General features: G+C 57.9%; 1 protein-coding gene across 1 annotated transcript in view; it reads right to left on the minus strand.

Moving 5' to 3' along the window:
* Positions 1-19,169, minus strand: part of ACOX3 (acyl-CoA oxidase 3, pristanoyl) — a 50,061-nt gene that overhangs the window by 14,615 nt on the left and 16,277 nt on the right. Inside the window, 8 exon segments of the mRNA XM_027971266.3 lie at positions 1,081-1,194; positions 1,445-1,567; positions 4,236-4,292; positions 4,295-4,316; positions 5,874-5,996; positions 7,674-7,856; positions 9,847-9,943; positions 16,466-16,554. Of these exon segments, the coding sequence (XP_027827067.2) occupies positions 1,081-1,194; positions 1,445-1,567; positions 4,236-4,292; positions 4,295-4,316; positions 5,874-5,996; positions 7,674-7,856; positions 9,847-9,943; positions 16,466-16,554 (808 nt within the window).

Genomic DNA, 19,169 nt, shown 5'->3' on the forward strand with positions numbered 1-19,169 from the left:
GGGCGGCCGAAGCTCCTCTCCTGGAGACCCGGGCAGCGGCGCAGCTTGGCAGGGCCACACACCCCCCCCCCACACACACACACACAGCCCACAGCTGGGGATGCTGTGATGGGTCACGTGCCCTTTGGGTGCGTGGAGGCGGCTCCTTCATCCAGAGGACTGCAGGAGACACACACACTCTGTAAGCCAGGTGCCCTCCTGCCACGCCAAAGGCTCTTTGCTAACAGTGTTCACGGGAACGTAACGGCGTCTCAACAGTGATTTCTGTGATGAAAACTGCGGCTGGGACAGGGTGGGGTGCCTGCATGTTGCGGGCCGGTCCCGAGCCCTGTGTGGAGCCGAGCGCTGTGCTGGCTGCACCCGCGTGTCCCCACCGCGTCACCAGCCAGCAGAGGCGGTGCGTCCCCATCCGGGGCGGGGCAGGACGATGGGGTTGCGCCCAAAGCCCCACGGCCGGTGCGGGTCCAGGAGTGGGCCCAGCACCTCCATCTCCGGCAGCTGGGCTGCCTTTCCGGCTCCTGGGTGGCCGGCCAGAGGGTCAGCTTCTGGCCATCTATGGAGGGGGGCAGCGTGTGCCTGAGGGTTGGGTGGGGCCACAGAGGCGGGCCCCGAGGTGCTTGGCCACAGGGGTCCCGGGGGGGCAGAGGGACACATGCCCACTGAATCCCACAAAGGGGGCGGTGAGGACTTTGCAAGGCTCCGCTGTGGCGTGAAGCTGCTGTTGTGGACACGGGAGTTGACAGAAAGACATGCGGGCCCTTGCGTGAGGAAGGTGCGTCCTTCAGACGTCATTGACACGCGGTAGGGAGGGGAGCGGCTGTAACCACCCCTGCTCTTTCTGTGAGGTCTCTCCTTGACCACTCACTGTGAGGCCAGGGGAGGGGGGTGGGTGGGAGCCGGGACTCCAGGGAGGGGAGAGCAAGCTCCCTTCTCTCCATTGCTGGCTTCAGCACCTGAGTCAGCACCGGACGCAGGAAGTATCCGCGGACGAATCATCACTGAATGAATGAGGTGGCAAAGCAACAGGCTGCTGCCCGCCAGGCACGGCGCACCTGCAGACAGGGAAGGACGTGCATTTACCTGAGGAGTCCAACAGGTCCTCGGGGCTGGAGCCCTCGAACCTCCTGCCAAGGATGTCTGCATAGCCGTCCAGAAAGTCCACGGTCTTCAGGGGGCTCTCGATGCGGGCACCACCTAGGAGCACAGCCGGTGACTCTAGGGAGAGCCAAGGACCCCCACCCCAGGGCATGTCTGGCAGATGAATCCCGGCCCCCCCCACCCCACCGCCACCTGCCCTGCCCATCACTTCAGAAGCTGGTCCAGCCCCATCTGATCGCATGTTTCCTGCCTGCCAACACAGAGTCCGTCCTGACAGAAGAGCCGGCTCAGGGGGCCCTGGGAACCCCCTCACCCCGCAGGGCTGCAGGGGTGCCAGCCACCTCACCTTGGTCCCGGCGAGCCAGCAGGCCAAGCAGGTAGCTGCTGGTCTGCTGCAGCAGGACGTTGTTGTCGCCTTCGTACGTGCAGTTGGGGTCGTTGTCGTCTCTGAGGTCGCCCAGTCGGTTCACTGCAAAGGGGTGTGCTCATCACTGGGGCTGCGGGTAGGAGAGATGCCCCCACCCCCTGCCATCTGGGACCCTGAGGTCAGGTCCCAGGCCCAGCCTGACTGGACGAAGCACTTCCTGCCCTCTCCAGGTCCAGCTCCGTCCCCAGCCAGCGGTGTGCCCCATCCATCCGGCTGCTGCCTCTTCAAGGACACACTGGGAGCATCCGCAAGGTCCCTGGGAAGCCCTGTGCTGCACTCAGGAAGCGTCCACTGCCACCAGCAACCCATCACCACCACGAGTCACAGATCGCCTGGCAAAGCTCCCTCCGGGGGGCCACTGACAGAGTGGACTACCTGGGCGGGTGCCCTTCTTCCTCGTACAACCAAAGGCACCCTTCTCTTTACACGAGACGTCTCAAATATCTGAAGACGACGCTTCTTTTTCTCTTGCCTTTCCTACCAGTGAAATCACCCAATTCCTTCGCAGATTTCATACAGGATTCTTCCCCGACCCTCCCCACCTGGGTCCCTGGCATATTGATAGAATGTTCTCCAGATGTGAGGCTGAGATGGGAGAAGGGGTAGGACCCCCAACTTCTCACAGTCACACACTGCTGTGAGCAGCCCGAGAGGGTGTGAGGGCGCTCTGTAGCAGGTGCGAGGCTTGTGGTCACCTGTGACACCCTGACCGTCTTCTGCTGCCTTGCTGCCCCATGCCACAGTCAGAGCACTGGATGCGACTATCTGAGAGCGACCTTAGAGAGACGACCAGAAACTGACACTAAAATCCAGATAAAGGGCTTTACGTTTATCCCTGAGTTTGGCCACACTGGCATCAGCCCAGAAGGAGCTATGTGATGACACTTGACTCAGTCATTTCTGCTGTCTGCGGGCTGCATGATTCAAGCTCCTCGTTCTAAACTATTTATAGCGTCTCTATGAGCTGTAACAACAAACAAAAACTACAAAGAACAGTGCACAGAAGACAAAGCACACGGGGGAGAGACTTCTGTGGCGCCACGGCTGCCCACACGCCAGGGACACGGACAGCGGAGAAGCTGAGCGCCCCCCACCCCCCCTGCCGCCCACCGCACGAGGAGGAGCCAGGCGCTTCCTCACCAAAAGCACACAGCTATCTACAGAGTGTCGCCGAGATGCTCAGACTCAACCAGGGGCTAAAAGGCTCCGGAGGAATAAACCGTCAGGGAAGTTCTCTGCCACAGACTCAACCAGGGGCTAAAAGGCTCTGGAGGAATAAACCGTCAGGGAAGGTCTCTCCCACAGACTCAACCAGGGGCTAAAAGGCTCTGGAGGAATAAACCGTTAGGGAAGGTCTCTGCCAATTCCACTGCGGTCTCGTCTGAGTCACCAGACTTTACCCATCGGTGACTGAAGATCGGCACATGAGAAGTTAGGCAGGTAAGCTGCAAATAGTAAGGATGACTACAATAATAATGGGCTTTTCTGACAACTCAGACAGTAAAGAACCAGCCTGCCATGCAGGAGACCCGGGTTCGATCCCTGCATTGGGAAAACCCCCTGGAGAAGGGCATGGAAACCCATTCCAGTACTCTTGCCTGGAGAATCCCATGGACAGAGGAGCCTGGCGGGCTGCAGTCCAAGAGCTGGACATGACTGATCGACTAACGCTTTCACTTTCGTAATAATAATAATAGATCAGAGTAACGGGGCACAGGCCCCCTGCCACACGTTGTCTAAACCCTTCAAGTGTGTTCATTCACTCCCTCGCTGCAGAACCCCTGTCGCGCCATGCTATCCTCAGCCCCATCTTAGGGAGAAGAACACCAAGGAGCAGTGTGTGGGGTCAGCTTGCCCTCAGATGCGCAGCCAGCAGTCAGCAGAGAGAGACAGAGGACCCAGGACCTGGGCCTGGCCTGTCGGTCACCTGCTCTGTGTGCCATCCACCAGCTGCTCAGATAGCCACCGGCGCCAACAGAAGTGAACGCTGAGTCTCAGAATGCTTCATCGGAACAAAGCGTGGTGCCAGGGAACTGCCAAGCCATTAACTAGCAAGTTCCAACTCAGATGAATGGATAAGCTCCCTTCCGTTCTGGTTTTCAGTCTCCACGCTGCCTCGTGACCCCCAGGTTTCGGCCAAGGAACATCAGGTGGCAGGGAACCGAGGGATGAGACGAGGGCAGGGCCCGGCCAACCTGCTCTGGAAAGTTCCAGAAGGTAAATGTTTTAGGCTCTGCCGAGATATCTCAGCTCTGCAGGAGCAGGAACACGGCCACAGGAAGTGTGTAAACAAGTGGCCACGGCCGGGTGCCGATAAATCAGTATTTACAAAAATATATATCCACAGAAAAAGCCTTTGGCCCATAGGCTGTTGTGTGCTGACCCCTGACCTTGCGATGACCCCTGGTTGGTCATGAGCTGACCCCTGGTTGTGCGCTGACCCCTGGCCATGCATTGACCCCTGGTCGGTTGTGCGCTGACCCCTGGTTGTGAGCTGACCCCTGGTCAATTGTGAGCTCACCCCTGGTTGGTTGTGCACTGACCCCTAATCGTGCGCTGACCCCTGGCCATGCATTGACCCCAGGTCAGTTGTGCGCTGACCCCTGGTCTTGAGTTGACCCCTGGTTGGTCATGCACTGACCCCTGGTCGGGTATGAGTTTCATGGTAGGGATGAGGACAGAAACCAGCCCACGTGTCTCTGAGACCTACTGGCCAGGTAGCCGTGTCCTCCACATGCCTCTCGGCACTCCTGGATCCCCCGCTGGCGTGGATCTCGCGTCCCAGCTCTGCCTTGGGAGGGAGAGAAGCCAACAAGATCAGGGGAAGAGAGGCTCCGACCCCAGAGGGCAGGGGACAGTCCAAGCTCAGCCTCAGAGACCTGCGCCCCTTCCAGTCTGACCCCAGGTGGCTGACAACTACAATAGTAGGAACCCAGTTTTAGCTTAAAAAGCAGGATTCATCTACCTGTGGATACTCTGCGGTCTAGTCACACAACCTCCTAGCACTGAAGATAAACCACCGCGGCTGCTCAGTGGGTGAACCCTGGTGGGGAGGCTGATCGTGGAGGGCCATGCATCGTGACTCAGAGCGCATGAAGTTTACAGCGCGAGCCTGAGGGACGGCTGTTCAAGCCCCCGTCATTCACGGGAGACGAGGAGGAAACCCAAGGGAAGGGACTGACACAGCACTGACTCGCTGCCCCTGGGGAGAGGGCGGGGGGCAGCCCCAGAGGGGTACAAAGCCCTGGCCATTCAGGGCCCCTGTGCAGGCCCCACTCGGGGCCGCTAGCTTTAACACGTCTAGTAAACATTCTTTTACTTCAACGAGATCATTAGTAACAACAATTACAAGAAAGACACGCCTACACACGCACTTGCGGAATAAGGTGCTGGGCTTTGCCAGCATTTTCAGCTTCACAGAAGTGCTACCTTGTAACCCACGCCTGGGTTGAACTACTCTTTCTGAGCTTCAGAAAAAAAAAACAGACCACGGTGACACTTGAAACATTATTAACAGGACAATTCCATTGTCAGCTGGCAAAACTTCAGTGACTCATGTTTGGGGGGGAAAAATGCATTAGCTCCACATTCCTGATGAAACGGTCCTCGGGGTCACATCAGCCTGACTGCGTGGCTGTGCACCCTGCCAGCCCCCCGCCCCTTCACCCTCCGCCTCTCGACGCCTGGGTGTCTATGCTGGATATTCCAAAACGTGCTAATTTGATACAGGCTTTTCAGGGCGTGGTCGGTAAGCCCGCCCTCTGTAGCATTTCTGGTGAGTTTTCAGATGCACTTGCGCTGTGCCTTTTCGCAATGCCCAGGAGGCAGTGTGAAAGCAGAACAAAAATCAACACGGGAGGCATCCATACATGGAAATTAGCAGAAGACCCTTTCTGTGCAAAGGGGCTGATCTCAGCGGGTCTGCACGCTCGCATCTGGCACAAAGCCACGCCTGTCAGCTCACATCCAGTCAGCTGGACACAGACCTTTTGTGGGGTTGTTTACAAAAGGATCAGAACCGTGAAATCCACGGAGGGGGCCGGTAATGTGGATTTTGCAAAAGCATCCTGTTCTCCAGAGAACAACAGCTGAACTCACAGACGGGAACCAGGAGCCGTGTCAGCACGTCCTTGAGAACGGGGGATGCGGACACGTGCCGACTAGGCCCCCATCCCTGCGACGGGCTCCGGGAGGACATGGCGCAGGGGTCAAGTCAGACGAGCTTGCATCATCCCCGCAGATCCACACACCCACGCTGTTTTGAGAGAAAGGCTGAGCCTGCCCTGTTCAAACCCAGTGAGATATAAATGAGGATAAACGCTGCAGAGAAAAAGCAGGGGGCTCTCACCTGCCTGACACTCCGGTCTTTCCCCAGGAGGCCTCGCTGAAGCTCCCCCAGATCCAGGAAGAGTGATTTGGAAAAGTGGTCCAAGGCGTAGGCGGCAGCCAGGTACGGCAATAAGCGCCATTGCTGAAATGGACAAATACCCACCTGAACACCCCACGTCCTCGGCAGGGTGGGGGTGGCCGGAACCCACCCCCACGGTCCCGTTAGTGCACAAGGCCCTGCACCTCTCCCGGATGCTCCCCACCCCCCACCACGACAGCTGCCCCCTGATACCCAGCCACCCTGACTGGCCTGCTCAAGGAGAGGCGCCCACGCGCACTGCCCTGCCCCATGCTCGCTGCTGTTGCGGCCACGCGACCCCTCAGCCAGAGTAAATACTGAACTATAATATGATTCTTCGTTATCCTGGCCATGCGATCCCTCAGCCAGAGTAAACACTGAATACAACTGAGACAGCCAGGTCACCATGCCCAAGCGCGGGGCCAACCTGGCAACGCCTTGCCCTTTGTGACCCTAGGAGGAAGACAGCGACTGCCCCCGGGCCAGAAGGCTCCCGGAGGCCGAGGGAGCGTGTCCATTCCACCAGCGTGTGTCTGCTGCTGCGTGAATGGAGGGGGGAGGCTGAGAGGACCCGGAAGACAATCACCACCACCACCGCCAGTGATCCCTGCGTGCGGTCACCGTGCCGCCGCCCTAACGTGGCTCATCCTTGCAACCACCCACAGCAGTGATCACCGCTCCAACGTGCAAAGGAGAAAACCAGAGCACAGAGAGGCTTAGTGCCTGGCCCAGGGGTGCACAGCAAGGGCAGAGTGGACTTCCGGAAGCCCACTCGAGGGGCTTAAGTGGGCTCAGCTGACCGCTGAGGCCAGGCTTCAAGCCCAGGCAGGGGGGCAGGCTGTGACCTCACGAGGACCACAGGGTCCAGCAGTGCGGTGGATGCTGCATGCTGGCCAGGCACGAACTAGGCACGAGGCTCTTCCTCGCTTGCTCATTTGGTATTAAACAAGGTTCGTGGTCCTAACTAAGGGGTTAAACAAATTCGATCCAGTTACAATGTCCTGAAACTCTCACTCAAACACGCCTTTGCTTACGCATCACTGGGCCCAAGACCAGGGCTCGGTCCAGCTGCTGCCTCTGGGGCCCCACCTGTGAGCTGGGGACCACCACCAGCCCACCTGGTGCGCAGGGCAGCTGCGCAGTGGGCATGGAAGGGCTGGGGATGCAGAGGCGCTGGTGGGGGCACACTGTGATCCAATGCCACGCCTGCCCCCAGCCCGGCCAGGTGACCAGGCAATGCTCGGCTTGGGGGGGCTCCCCTGCCGTCCGGGGCTGCCTCGACCGTGGAGGGCCTGGAGTGAGGAGTGTCCCCTCTGCTGAAGGATGCCACCATGAACGCCGCTGCACACTCAGCCACTACGTCACGGGATGGAGGGCTGTGTCAGAGCACAGCCTGGATACGCAGGGCCAGAGAGGGGAGAGCATGAGCCCCCGCCTCACCAGAGCGCCTCCTTTAGGCTCCTCATTTCTTTTCAAGTAAAGACCATCCTGGAGACCATCTGTGGCCCCCGAGGCCACGCCCCTCCTGGGCCTGGCGTCACCCTGTAACTCCAGAAGGGGCCCGGTCAGCGCCCCGTGACCCAGCAGCAGAGACCTCAGAGAGGCGGTGTGTTTGCACATGGACGGAAAGCCAGTGAGCTCATGCCCGCAGGCGCCACAAAGACAGAAAGCCAGTGAGCCCGTGCCCGCAGGTGCTACAAGGACAGAAAGCCAGTGAGCCCACGCCCGCAGACGCCCTACCTGCATCGGGTACTCCAGCACCGGGACCTCCTCCTTGTCCGTCGGCCCGAACTGACGCCTGGTGGCCGAGAAACGCAGAGCGATGGACACGGCCAGCTTCAGGTTCACGACAGACATGCCCACGATGGCCACCCGGCCAGACGACAGGCTGCCCAGGGACTCGCTGAAGCGCTGCCCCACATTCTGCGGGAGGAGAGCAGGTGGCGGTGGACCCAGGACCGCGGGCCACCTCAGGGATGGGCACGGGGTGGAGGGGCGTGCCTGTCCTCGTTCAACACCCCAGGCCCAGCCCCCAGGGCGCCCCAGACACAGGGTCCTGGAGCCAGGAGGGCTGAGCGGCACGGGGGCCGGTGTACCCATCATGGGAAGGTACGGGGGGCACCCAGCCCACATGAGGGAAGGGCCCCGGGCAGACACGCCATCTGGGCAGACCTACGAGCTGCCACGTGGAGGCAGGAAGCCCTGCTCTCGACCTCACGAAGGACCAGAGGTGGCTGTGCCGAGAGCGAGGCTGGAGGTGAGGGCAGAGAACACAGCTGGCGCCAACGTCTCATTCATAAAAAGGGCACCCTCCCCCGCCGGGATTCCTGCCTCCCCGTGGAGCCACCATCCCAAGGGCCGTGACGGTCATCGGAACGGTCACCTGTCCTTCTCTGTGATCTTTTGTTGTGGCTGCTGTTCAGCCGCTCAGTCGTGTCCGACTCTCTGCGACCCCACGGACTGCAGCACGGCAGGCCTCCCTGACCATCACCAACTCCCGGAGTTCACTCAGACGCACGTCCATTGAGACAGTGATGCCACCCAACCATCTCATCCTCTGTGGGCCCCTTCTCCTCCTGCCCTCAATCCCTCCCAGCATCAGGCTTTAAAAGCAGGGAACTGCCTGTGTGCATCTGTTTTCAGTCTGTTCTAAGTTTCAAGGTGCTCACCGTGGTCCCCAGTAGCAGCCTGGCTTTCAGGCCCATCGGCGGCGCTTGGGTACATCGGCCTGACAGTCTCACCAAACGACGCGATCACGTGCGCCTCCCTCAGCCCTGCTGCTTCTCCCGCTTCATTTATTTTATTATTCAGGCTTTTCTTCCTACACTGTGTCCACTCTGGTATTTGTGCGGCAGCCTTCCAAGCCCCTGGCCATGAATATTTACTGTGTTCTCGCGCACGAATGACAGCTTAGCTGCACTTAGAGAAAGCAGGCGTACGTTGCTTTCCGGCCGTGGTGAGAAGCGTCCTCTCCCTGACTGCTTTCAGGCAGCATTGCGTGGGGAAAATCGGAGCCGAAGGGGCTTTGATCCCACGGGAGCCGCTCTGCCTCCTGTCCCGGGGAGGGCTCAGGGTCTTGTCTCTGAGGTTCTGGTATTTCTTGACGGTGAGCCTGGGGTGACAGCCCCTGACCCACTGTGTGAGCCCCCCGGAGTCGAGACAGTCTTCTTTCCGTAATTTAGAGGCCTGTCTCCGCTGTTTCTACAAACCATCTCTGGGCTCTCTCCATCCCTGCCTGACACTTGCTTCACTGATATTCAGCCCTGGATCGACCCCCTCCGCTGGGCTCTCTCGTCTGCCTCCATGCTCCTGGGTTTCATATCAGTTTCCTTTTCTGAATGTCCTCCTCTGTCACCTCCAGCCTCTCTCCTGATCGGAAGGTACTTGTTATGTTCGTTCAAGCCCTGCTCTCAGCTCCAAGCAGCCTACACATGGCACTGGGTCATCCCGGCCGTTGGTTCAGGACCAGGAGGGCTCAGCCACCCTGACCTGGCCAGGCCTGCAAAGGGCCCAGGGCCAGGCCCCTATGTGTCCACCCTCAATGAACTTCCAGGCGAGGTCAATCCCAGACGCCGGAGGACACGGTCACCCTACAGGTGCCCGGCCCAGTGGGCAACCCTTTCCTCTCCCCGCTGTGGGGAACAGCGCTGGTAGGGGTAGCCTCCCCAGCTGTAACCCCAGGGGGCTGGTGAGGACTAGGGAGAGATGTCACGCCTGGGGCCCCAGGGGTGTGGTGGACGCAGGCACCCCCTTCCTTGGTGGAGGCGCCAGGACCTGAGCCTGGAGAGTTTCGCACAGGCCTCCGGCTCCCCTGGCGACTCTCCTCCCCCCATAGTGGGGTGCATGTCCTGTGGACCTGGAGGGGACGGCTTCCTCACCCACAGACACCCCCCAACCCTGGAGGCTCCGGCACCTTGACATGCGTGACGTAGGCGCCCTCAGGGGTGACGTCTCCTGAGCGGTTCAGCAGGTCCTGGCGTGGAATCCTGACCTTGTGGAACATGGCGAACCTGTGCGGGGACATGGCTTCTGGTTAAACGGGGGGGGCGGCCCCGGGGCTCACCTCCCCTTCCCGAAACCTGGTCAAATCAAAGCGGAGGTCAGCTCAGAAGGGGAGATAACCCCCTAGAGACAGGAAAACTCCGAGAGCAAACGCAGGAGAGAAGATAGTGGAGACGGGGCATCTCAGCACACCCTTCTGTCTGTAAGAGCGGCCTTCATTCCGTTTTTATTTTTTGCGGTTGTTGCTGTTGTTTGCTGCACTGCATGGCTTGAGGGATCTTACTTCCTGGACCAGGGGTTGAACCCACCAGGCCTTCAGCAGTGAGAACGCGGAGTCCTAACCACTGCACAGCCTGGCCTGCCCAGAGAAAGCTTAAACAGAAGACGTGGTGCAAGCAGGGGGTTCTGCGTGAAACAAATTGGTCGCCATCTGTTGGTAGTGATGGAGACCGCTGCCCCCCACTGTCCCCCAGGCTCAGGCCTCAGGGCTGCACACAGGCTCCTCCTAAGCCGGGAAGGGACGCCCTCGACGTGGCCGGACAAGCCCAGATGAGGTCCTTCAGCAGGAAACGAGGACCTTCTTCCTAAACATGAGGATCTCTGACTCTCACACTTGGACCCCGCACCAGAGTCTCCCACACGGGGCGGCAGAGCCAGCAAACTGGGCTTCAGACCTCACAAGTCAAGCAGGAGCACGAGCCGTCCCACTGGGGCTCCAGACGCAGAGGCCGGCTCCCCTGAGCAGCTGGAGAACACGCCTGCACACACATCCCCAGGGGTCACGCGCATGTGTCAGTAATGAAAGGTGTTTTCTGTGGTTGTCAGGAAGGAAAATCTAACTCGCAGTAGTTCAGGGGACAAGGCTGTACAAAGTACCGGGTGTGCAGAAACTGCCAAACAAAAACGCCAAACCGTCTATGTCAACAGTTGCTGGAGCACCCTGGGCTTCCCAGGTGGCGCTGCTGCTGCTGCTGCTGCTGCTGAGTCGCTTCAGTCGTGTCCGACTCTGTGCGACCTCATAGACGGCAGCCCACCAGGCTCCCCCGTCCCTGGGATTCTCCAGGTAAGAGTACTGGAGTGGGGTGCCATTGCCTTCTCCAAGGCATGGAAGTGGAAAGTGAACCCCATAGACGGCAGCCCACCAGGCTCCTCCATCCATGGGATTTTCCAGGTAAAGATACCGGAGTGGGTTGCCATTTCCTTCTCCAGGGGATCTTCCCGACCCCTGGGATCGAACCCAGGTCTTCCGCATTGCAGGCAGATTCTCTACCAGCTGAGCCACAAGGGAAGCCCAATACGGGACTCATAAAAGACACAGGTTTGGTCCCTGGGTCGGGAAGATCCCCTGGAGGAGGGCATGGCTACCCACTTCAGTATTCTTGCCTGGAGAATCCCATGGACAGAGGAGCCTGGCGCGCTGCGGTCCATGGGGTCACAAAGAGTTGGATGGGACTAAAGTGGACGCGACTTAAGGCACACAAGCATAGTGCCTTATCGGATTTCTAAGCATTTTCAGTGCCACGGGGAACCTCTCTTACTGAACCACAGGAAGCAGCTCTGTGAGGGAGAGCAGCGCCCTTCGGAGAAGGGGGATGGCTCCTCGCCCCGAGCCCACCCCCAGCCCCTCCCCAGATCCCCAGGACGTGCAGAGCACCCCACCACCGTCCAGAGCCAGCATGTTCCCCTCCACCTCTGACCCAGCGTCCTCACGGTCTGTGCCTCTTCTGATTTCCTCAATAGTCTCTGCCTTGGTCTCTCCAAATCCCACCTCATCACCGCCCCCCCACCCCCCGCCTCGCCGCCGTCCTGCACACTGGGGCAGAGGCCTCTGCAACCTTCAGCTCAGAACGGTCACGCCTGGCACGAGAACTCTGGATCCTGGAGACCAACAGAATCGAAACCCATAGGAGGATGCGGAAAGTCCCCGGACGGGACCACTGCCTGCTCCTCGTGGCTCCCCGCCGTGTTACATCTGCGTGCAACCTTCAAGCCATCCAGGCCCTCTCCAGACTGGCAGGTGGCTCCTCTGAGCACTGCCACCTCCTCTGAGGCCTGCCGTGCCTCCCCACCCCTCCCCGTGACGAGCACCGGGTGGTCCCACAGCACCCTGAGACGGTGGTCCCGTCCGGGTCGCTCGCTGTGCCATCCTGCCTCTCAGTGGGAGCTAAGCCATCCTGTTATAATGAGGGGCCACGTGCCGGAACCGAGCAATTAGGGCTGTGGATGAGCCAGCAGGAGTGAGACTTCGTCCCCTGGGAGCTGGTACAGTCTGCACGGACCCCCAAGTCCGGGGACGGCCGGGGGCTGACACAGCCAATGCCACTGGGGAGGAGTCGAGCCCCAGGGGTGGGGCATCTGGAGGCCCCTCACAGATGCCTCGGAATCGACTAGGATTCTGCACGTCAGGCCCCGAGGCCTCCACCAGCATCCAGGCGAGGGGTCTCCTTCCCATGTACAAAACACAGGCCGGGTCTGAGCGTCTGAAAGCGCTGGCCTGGAGGCGGCCACGCAGCAGGGGTCTGTGGGGCTCAGACCCCTGCGTTCTGAGAAGGCCTGGCCGCAGGGCCGACGCCCCCCCAAGCGGTCCAGCCCATGACTGGAAAGCCGCGGGATGCTCTTCCAAGTCCGCTGCTGTAGACACCGAGCGCCCTTTTTAAGGAGTGGAAAATCTTCCCCCGCCCCTGCCACACGGGGGACGGAACCAGGCTGAACGTATTTATACTTGGAAAAGTAGCCGCTTGGGGTTTAACCGAAATCAGAATTTCACGCATTCTTTTCTGAGTCAGACAGTCAGTGCCCACCAGCCTGCGGGCCAGAATCCCGGGTCTGTGGAGGACACGGGTGTGTGTGTGTACGCCTGCGTGCATTGTGGGGGCACCGGGTGTGACACGGGGGTGTGAACAGGCAGTGTGTCTGGCTCCCCGCCCTGCACCCCTTCCCTCCTGGGCCCCCCACGTCAGGTCCTAACAATTTCCTTGCTCCTTGAGGCCTCCCACCACCGCCATCCCAGCCTCACCTGGAACCAAAAATACCCAGCAGGTCTCAGCACATACCCGCGCGCTGCCCACCACCAGACGCTTCCCTGAGTGGCCACTGAGCAGGTGTGAGGATGCCTGCCACCCATCTTGAAGGTGAGGCTTAACGGCTCACCCGAGGGCTCCTTACTATCTTGCTTTCAGATTTATTTGACTAAAAGTAACCCACGTAATTTACACCTGCCTCTGATTTCTAGACGGGCTTGCCTCGTGGCTCAGCTGGTAAAGAATTCGCCTGCAATGCAGTAGACCCCGGTTTGATTCCTGGGTTGGGAAGATCCCCTGGTGAAGGGATAGGCTACCCACTCCAGTATTCTTGGGCTTCCCTGGTGGCTCAGCTGGTGAAGAAGCCGCCTGCATTTGAGTCAGTTGTAATGAGGTGGATGAAACTGGAGCCTGTTATACAGAGTGAACTAAGTCAGAAAGAAAAACACCAATACAGTATATTAACGCATACATATGGAATTTAGAAAGATGGTAATGATGACCCTACATGCGAGACAGCAAAAGAGACACAGATGTAAAGAACAGACTTTTGGACTCTGTGGGAGAAGGGGAGGGTGGGATGGTTTGAGAGAATAGCATTGAAACATGTATATTACCATATGTGAAACAGATCGCCAGTCCAAGTTCAATGCGTGAAACAGGGCACTCAAAGCCGGTGCACTGGGACGACCCAGAGGGATGGGATGGGGAGGAACGTGGGAGGGGGGTTCGGGCTGGGGGGCACATGTACACCCGTGGCTGATTCATGTCAGTGTGTGGCAAAAACCACAATATTGTAAAGTAATTAGCCTCCAATTAAAATAAATAATTAAAAAAAAAAAAAAAGAGTCCACGGGCAATGCGGGAGACCTGGGTTTGATCTCTGGGTTGGAGGATCCCTGGAGAATGGGAAGGCTACCCTCTCTAGTATTCTGGCCTGGAGAATCGCCATGAACTCTATAGTCCATGAGGTTGCAAAGAGTCAGACACGACTGAGCAACTTTCACTTCGCTGATTTCTAGACAGCCTTCCTGCAGACTCACGCACTCCTGTGATCTACCTACAAACTGTTACTGTTTTTTTTTTTTTTAAAAAAAAAACAAGAGGTCTCTGGACAGAAAGTCACTCCATCACAACACTGCCCTGCAAGCATCCGGCAAGTGGGGGAAGCAGGGACTCAGATCCATCCCGGGCGCCCTCTGCTGGGCACGTGCCCCGCGGCCAGCAGGGACAGTGGTATGTTCAGCGAGGCAGGCCCCTGGCCCCTATCCCAGCCCCAGCCTGGGGCAGGGGGCCTCGGGGCCCCAGGCGCTACAGGACCTTCAAAGACGCAGGGACCCAGTGAGGCTGCTTCAGGTCCCATCTGCCGAGCTTCCCCTCGGAACGGTGCCTCTGGTCTCGGGGAGCCACTCTGGGCCTGGCTTCAGGGTGGTCACCATGCTGCCCCCTGGCGGTTCCCAGGCTGGCACGGCTGAGACTTTTAAGAGCTGCGCTCCTCCCACATGACACATTTACTTGGAGGAGGGCCTTAGTGGTCCAGAGGGAAGGCTTCTGCCTGCAGTGTGGGATGCCAGGGTTCAGTCACAGGTTTGGTCCCTGGGTCGGGAAGATGCCCTGGAGGAGGGCATGGCTACCCACTTCAGTATTCTTGCCTGGAGAATCCCATGGACAGAGGAGCCTGGTGGGCTGCAGTCCATGGGGTCACAAAGAGTCGGACATGACTGAGCAACTACACTTTCACTTTTTTTTTTGCTATGTCGGTGTGACTGTGTCTCCTGGGCGGGGGGCGGGGGGTCGGTGCGAGAAGGCTGTTGAAGACACAGTACTCAGTCTTTAAAACAGGAGATGACTTGGGGGGGTGGTGGGAACCAAGTGCAGAGATTTTCACTGATGTCCCAAAACAAGGTTAAAGGTTCTAACTTGTAAAAACCAAAACATATGGGGACTGGGAGCCTGTGAGCCCGCCTGATAACATCCACAGACCGCAGTGACCCGGTAGCACTTGTTCACGGCTGGAGGGTCACCTCCCGCCGCCAGGCTGCACGTGGACTCACAGACCAGGCAGACACAGCCACCACACACAAGCTTTCTGGGCCCCATGCTAGGGCACAGATCTAAAAAGGCAACAGGGCCTTCCAGCCCCACCGCTCTCGTGGGCCCCGAGATGCCGCCGACTGCCCAGAGGACCAGGGGCCCATGCACCTGCACCAAGCCGCGATGGACGGAGCTACGCCCCCTCCCCACCAGGTAATTAACAGGTCTTCTCACAGGCCAGCAAGAGGGGCGCTCAGAGCTCTTGACGGTAATTAGTTAGGAGGCTTGTGCGTGCACAGGCCTGGTTTTGCTTTTTAACGACGTCCTGCTGTCTTCTCCTCTAGCTAGAGTAAACAGATCGATGGCTCTCCCCTTCTTGGGCACAGGCTGGAGCCTCACCTGTTCCGAGGGTCCGAGCAGAGATTTGAGACTCTCTCCAGGTCACCAGCTCCCCACCTTACGGGGAGGGACGGCAGGAAGGACCCTCAGAGTGCTGGGAGGCCAACCGCCTGCTCCAGCTTCTGTCTCGGAGAAGACCCGCTTCGGATTTATATTCAAAACGACCAGAGTCAGCGTAACCAGAGGGTTCCAACTACGGCCGGGCATGCGTCTCTGTTTTCTGGCTCCCTGCGAAGCGGTAGGTACACAGACCTTCCTAAGATGCAGCGTGAGATACAGGACTAAGGAACCTCCCAGCTCTGCTTTCCTACATAGCAAGTATCTTAGGAGAACAGAAGGGATGCAAAGCATCTCAGCCAGAATTGCTGGGAGACAGCAGGTGAGTCCTGCCTGAACGCTCAGGTGAGGGGGCACCGACGGGTGGCACACAGCTGGGAAGACACGCCCAGGCCCCAGGCAGGGCTACGTGAGGCGCCCAGCACGAGGACATCATGGATGAGCAGGCAGGCGAGGGGACAGGCCGGGAAAGCTGCTGAAGGTCAGACCAAGAGGCAGGGGTGGGCCCGGGATCTGAACCCAAATCGTCTCACTCCCAAATCTGTGCCCTGAATGAGCCAGAGAATCCCTCCTGGAGGCTGCAAGGCCCCTCCTGACATGGCTGTCCTGCCCACCTGGCCCCTCCAGCTCCCCAAGCCCGGGTCTCATCTCAGACCACACTGCCCCCACTACCCAGCACCCAGCTTCACCCACAGAATGGCATGGGCGCAGGCTGGGTGCCTGAGCTCCAGTCCAGGGGAGCACATCGGGGTCTCGGGCTGAGAGCTGGAGTGGCCACCTGCCAGGGACAAGTTCACTACTCAGCACGCAGGGCCACTTAACAGCTCCTGAGGCTGGGCTTGGAACCAGCGGAACCCGGCCCTTCCCAACACAGTCCCGCATGCGGAGGTGCAGCACGTCCTGCAGGGAGCGGGGCGGCACTGAGGGGCCTGGGGGGCTCAGGGGTGGTCGGTGCTGAGCGGGCAGCCTCGAGGAAAGGGCCCAAGAGGAGCGACCATCAAGTTCAAGGGCCAGACTTACCCGTTGTCCAGGCCGTTCTGCCCCAGCTTCTTCCCAATGTCGCCGACCATCACCCCCGGCATGGGAAGAAGGGTCTTTGGGTCCCGAATCTGCACAGACCACACACACACACACACACACAAAGACAGACAGCAGTGGTGAGGGCCACATGGAAAAGCAGATGAAAATGTCCAAGACCACTCCCCCGCCGTGACCGAGCCACAGGGTCCCTGCGTGGAGCTGCCGTTGGTTAAACTGACCTCCTGAAACGTGGCCCCGTTGGGAGTCAGGGTCCTCGCAGATACTGACAGAGGATCTGGAGAGGAGACCACCCTGGTGACCTGCGGGGGCCTGAATCCAATGGCCTGCGTTCTCCGAGGGTCAGAGGAGGAGAGGACATGGGGAGAGGGGGCCACGTGCGGACGGAGGTGGACACGGGTTGGAGTCGGCCACAGAGCAGCATCAGGGGGTCAGCGGAAGCTGGCAGAGGCAGTGGGGACCCTCCCTTGCAGCCTCTGGGCAGCATGCAGCCTTCCTGACACCTTGACTTGGCCCCTAGCCTGTGGTACTGTGCTTGATCACCATGGCCCCAGGACACAGGGCAGCGTGTGTCAGGACACCAGGCACTTCCCACTCATGCTTTAGACGCAGGGCTTCCCACTGGGTGTTAAGGGAATGACAAAAGGGCCGTGCACGTGTGTGTGGATTATTTTTGTGAATTTCCGCTGCCCCGAAGGTGAGAGTGAAAGTCACTCGGTGGTGGCCGGCTCTCTGCAACCCCATGGGCTATACGGTCCATGGAACTCTCCAGGCCAGAATACTGGAGGGGGTAGCTGTTCCCTTCTCCAGGGGATCTTCCCAACCCAGGAATCACAGGTCTCCTACATTTCAGGCAGATTCTTTAGCAGCTGAGCCACCAGGGAAGCCCAAGAATCCTGGAGTGGGTAGCCTAGCCCTTCTCCAGTGGACCTTCCCGACCCAGGAATCAGACCGCGGTCTCCTGCACTGCAGGCGGATTCTTTACCAGCTGAACCAGCAGGGAAGCCCCAGATGAGCTGCCAACAAAGACAGTTACTGAAACACACAGCGATGGCTAGCCAGTCGGTCCTCACTGCGTGCCCTTTCTGCGGACGGGATGCAATGTCCTTCTCAGAGACCCTTAGTGATTCCCAACCGGGCCGACTCCACCACCCTCCCCTCCTGACCAAGGGCCATCAGCCAGCGTTTCTGGTTGGCACAAGTGGGGTTACCACAGACGCTACTGGGTGAAGGCCAGCAACACTGCCCACACCTCACAGGGCACAGGACAGCCCCGCAGCATGGAAGATTAACCTGTTCCCAGTGTCAAAAGCCACCAAGGCTGGGAAAAATCTGCATTAAAGAAGCACTGAATTTGTACTGCTTGGAATTTAGCTGTTTGTATGAATTGCTAGTTTCTGCTTACTTCAGCTGAACAGTTAGTTATCTTCCTTGAACTTTATAATCCTGAAAATTAACATGAAATAGAATGTTAGTAACAAACAATAAGGCTCAGTAAAGATTCAGATAAAAACTCTTAAAAAAATCTTGGGAATTCCCTGGGGGTCCAATGTTGGGACTCTGTGCTTTCGCTGGACAGGGCCTGGGTTATGTCCCTGGTTGGGAAATTAAGGGCCCACAAACAGTGCAGACAGCTAAAAAAAATAGAAGAAAATTAAAAATACAAAAATTATTTTTAAAACTCTTATAAAGTAGACAATAGTTTTAAAAAGATAGAGACTGAATTTTAAAAATCAGTTTACTGATTTTTAAGGAATCAAACAGAAAACTACTGCTGATGCCAGTTTTCAGTTCATCTACAAATAAATAACAAAGTCCCTACAGACTTCACGTTAACCTCCGAAACCAAGGAAAGGACACTCACGAAAGTCAAGAGCAGAATTAGGAAACTGTATCCTCCTCTCAAACATATGTAATTGTATCAATGTACATATATTTAACTTATATGCAGAGTCCATCATGAGAAATGCTGGGCTGGAGGAAGCACAAGCTGGAATCAAGATTGCCGGGAGAAATATCGATAACCTCAGATATGCAAATGACACCACCCTTATGGCAGAAAGTGAAGAAGAACTAAAGAGCCTCTTGAGGAAAGTGAAAAAGGAGAGTGAAAAAGCTGGCTTTAAAGCTCAACATTCAGAAAACAAAGATCGTGGCATCCGGTCGCATCACTTCATGGCAAATAGATGGGAAACAGTGGAAACAGTAGCTGACTTTATTTTTCTGGGCTCTAAAATCACTGCAGATGGTGATTGCAGCCATGAAATTAAAAGACACTTACTCCTTGGAAGGAAAGTTATGACCAACCTAGACAGCATATTAAAAAGCAGAGACATTACTTTGCCAACAAAGGTCAGTCTAGTCAAGGCTATGGTTTTTCCTGTGGTCATGTATGGATGTGAGAGTTGGACTGCGAAGAAAGCTGAGCGCCAAAGAATTGATGCTTTTGAACAGTGGTGTTGGAGAAGACTCTTGAGAGTCCTTTAGACTGCAAGGAGATCCAACCAGTCCTAAAAGAGATCAGTCCTGGGTGTTCATTGGAAGGACTGATGTAGAAGCTGAAACTCCAATACTGTGGCCACCTGATGCGAAGAGCTGACTCATTTGAAAGGACCCTGACGCTGGGAGAGATTGAAGGCAGGAGAAGGGGATGTCAGTGGATGAGATGGCTGGATGGTGTCACCGA

Source organism: Ovis aries, chromosome 6 (genome assembly GCF_016772045.2).
Source record: "Ovis aries strain OAR_USU_Benz2616 breed Rambouillet chromosome 6, ARS-UI_Ramb_v3.0, whole genome shotgun sequence".
Classification (NCBI taxonomy): Eukaryota; Metazoa; Chordata; class Mammalia; order Artiodactyla; family Bovidae; genus Ovis; species Ovis aries.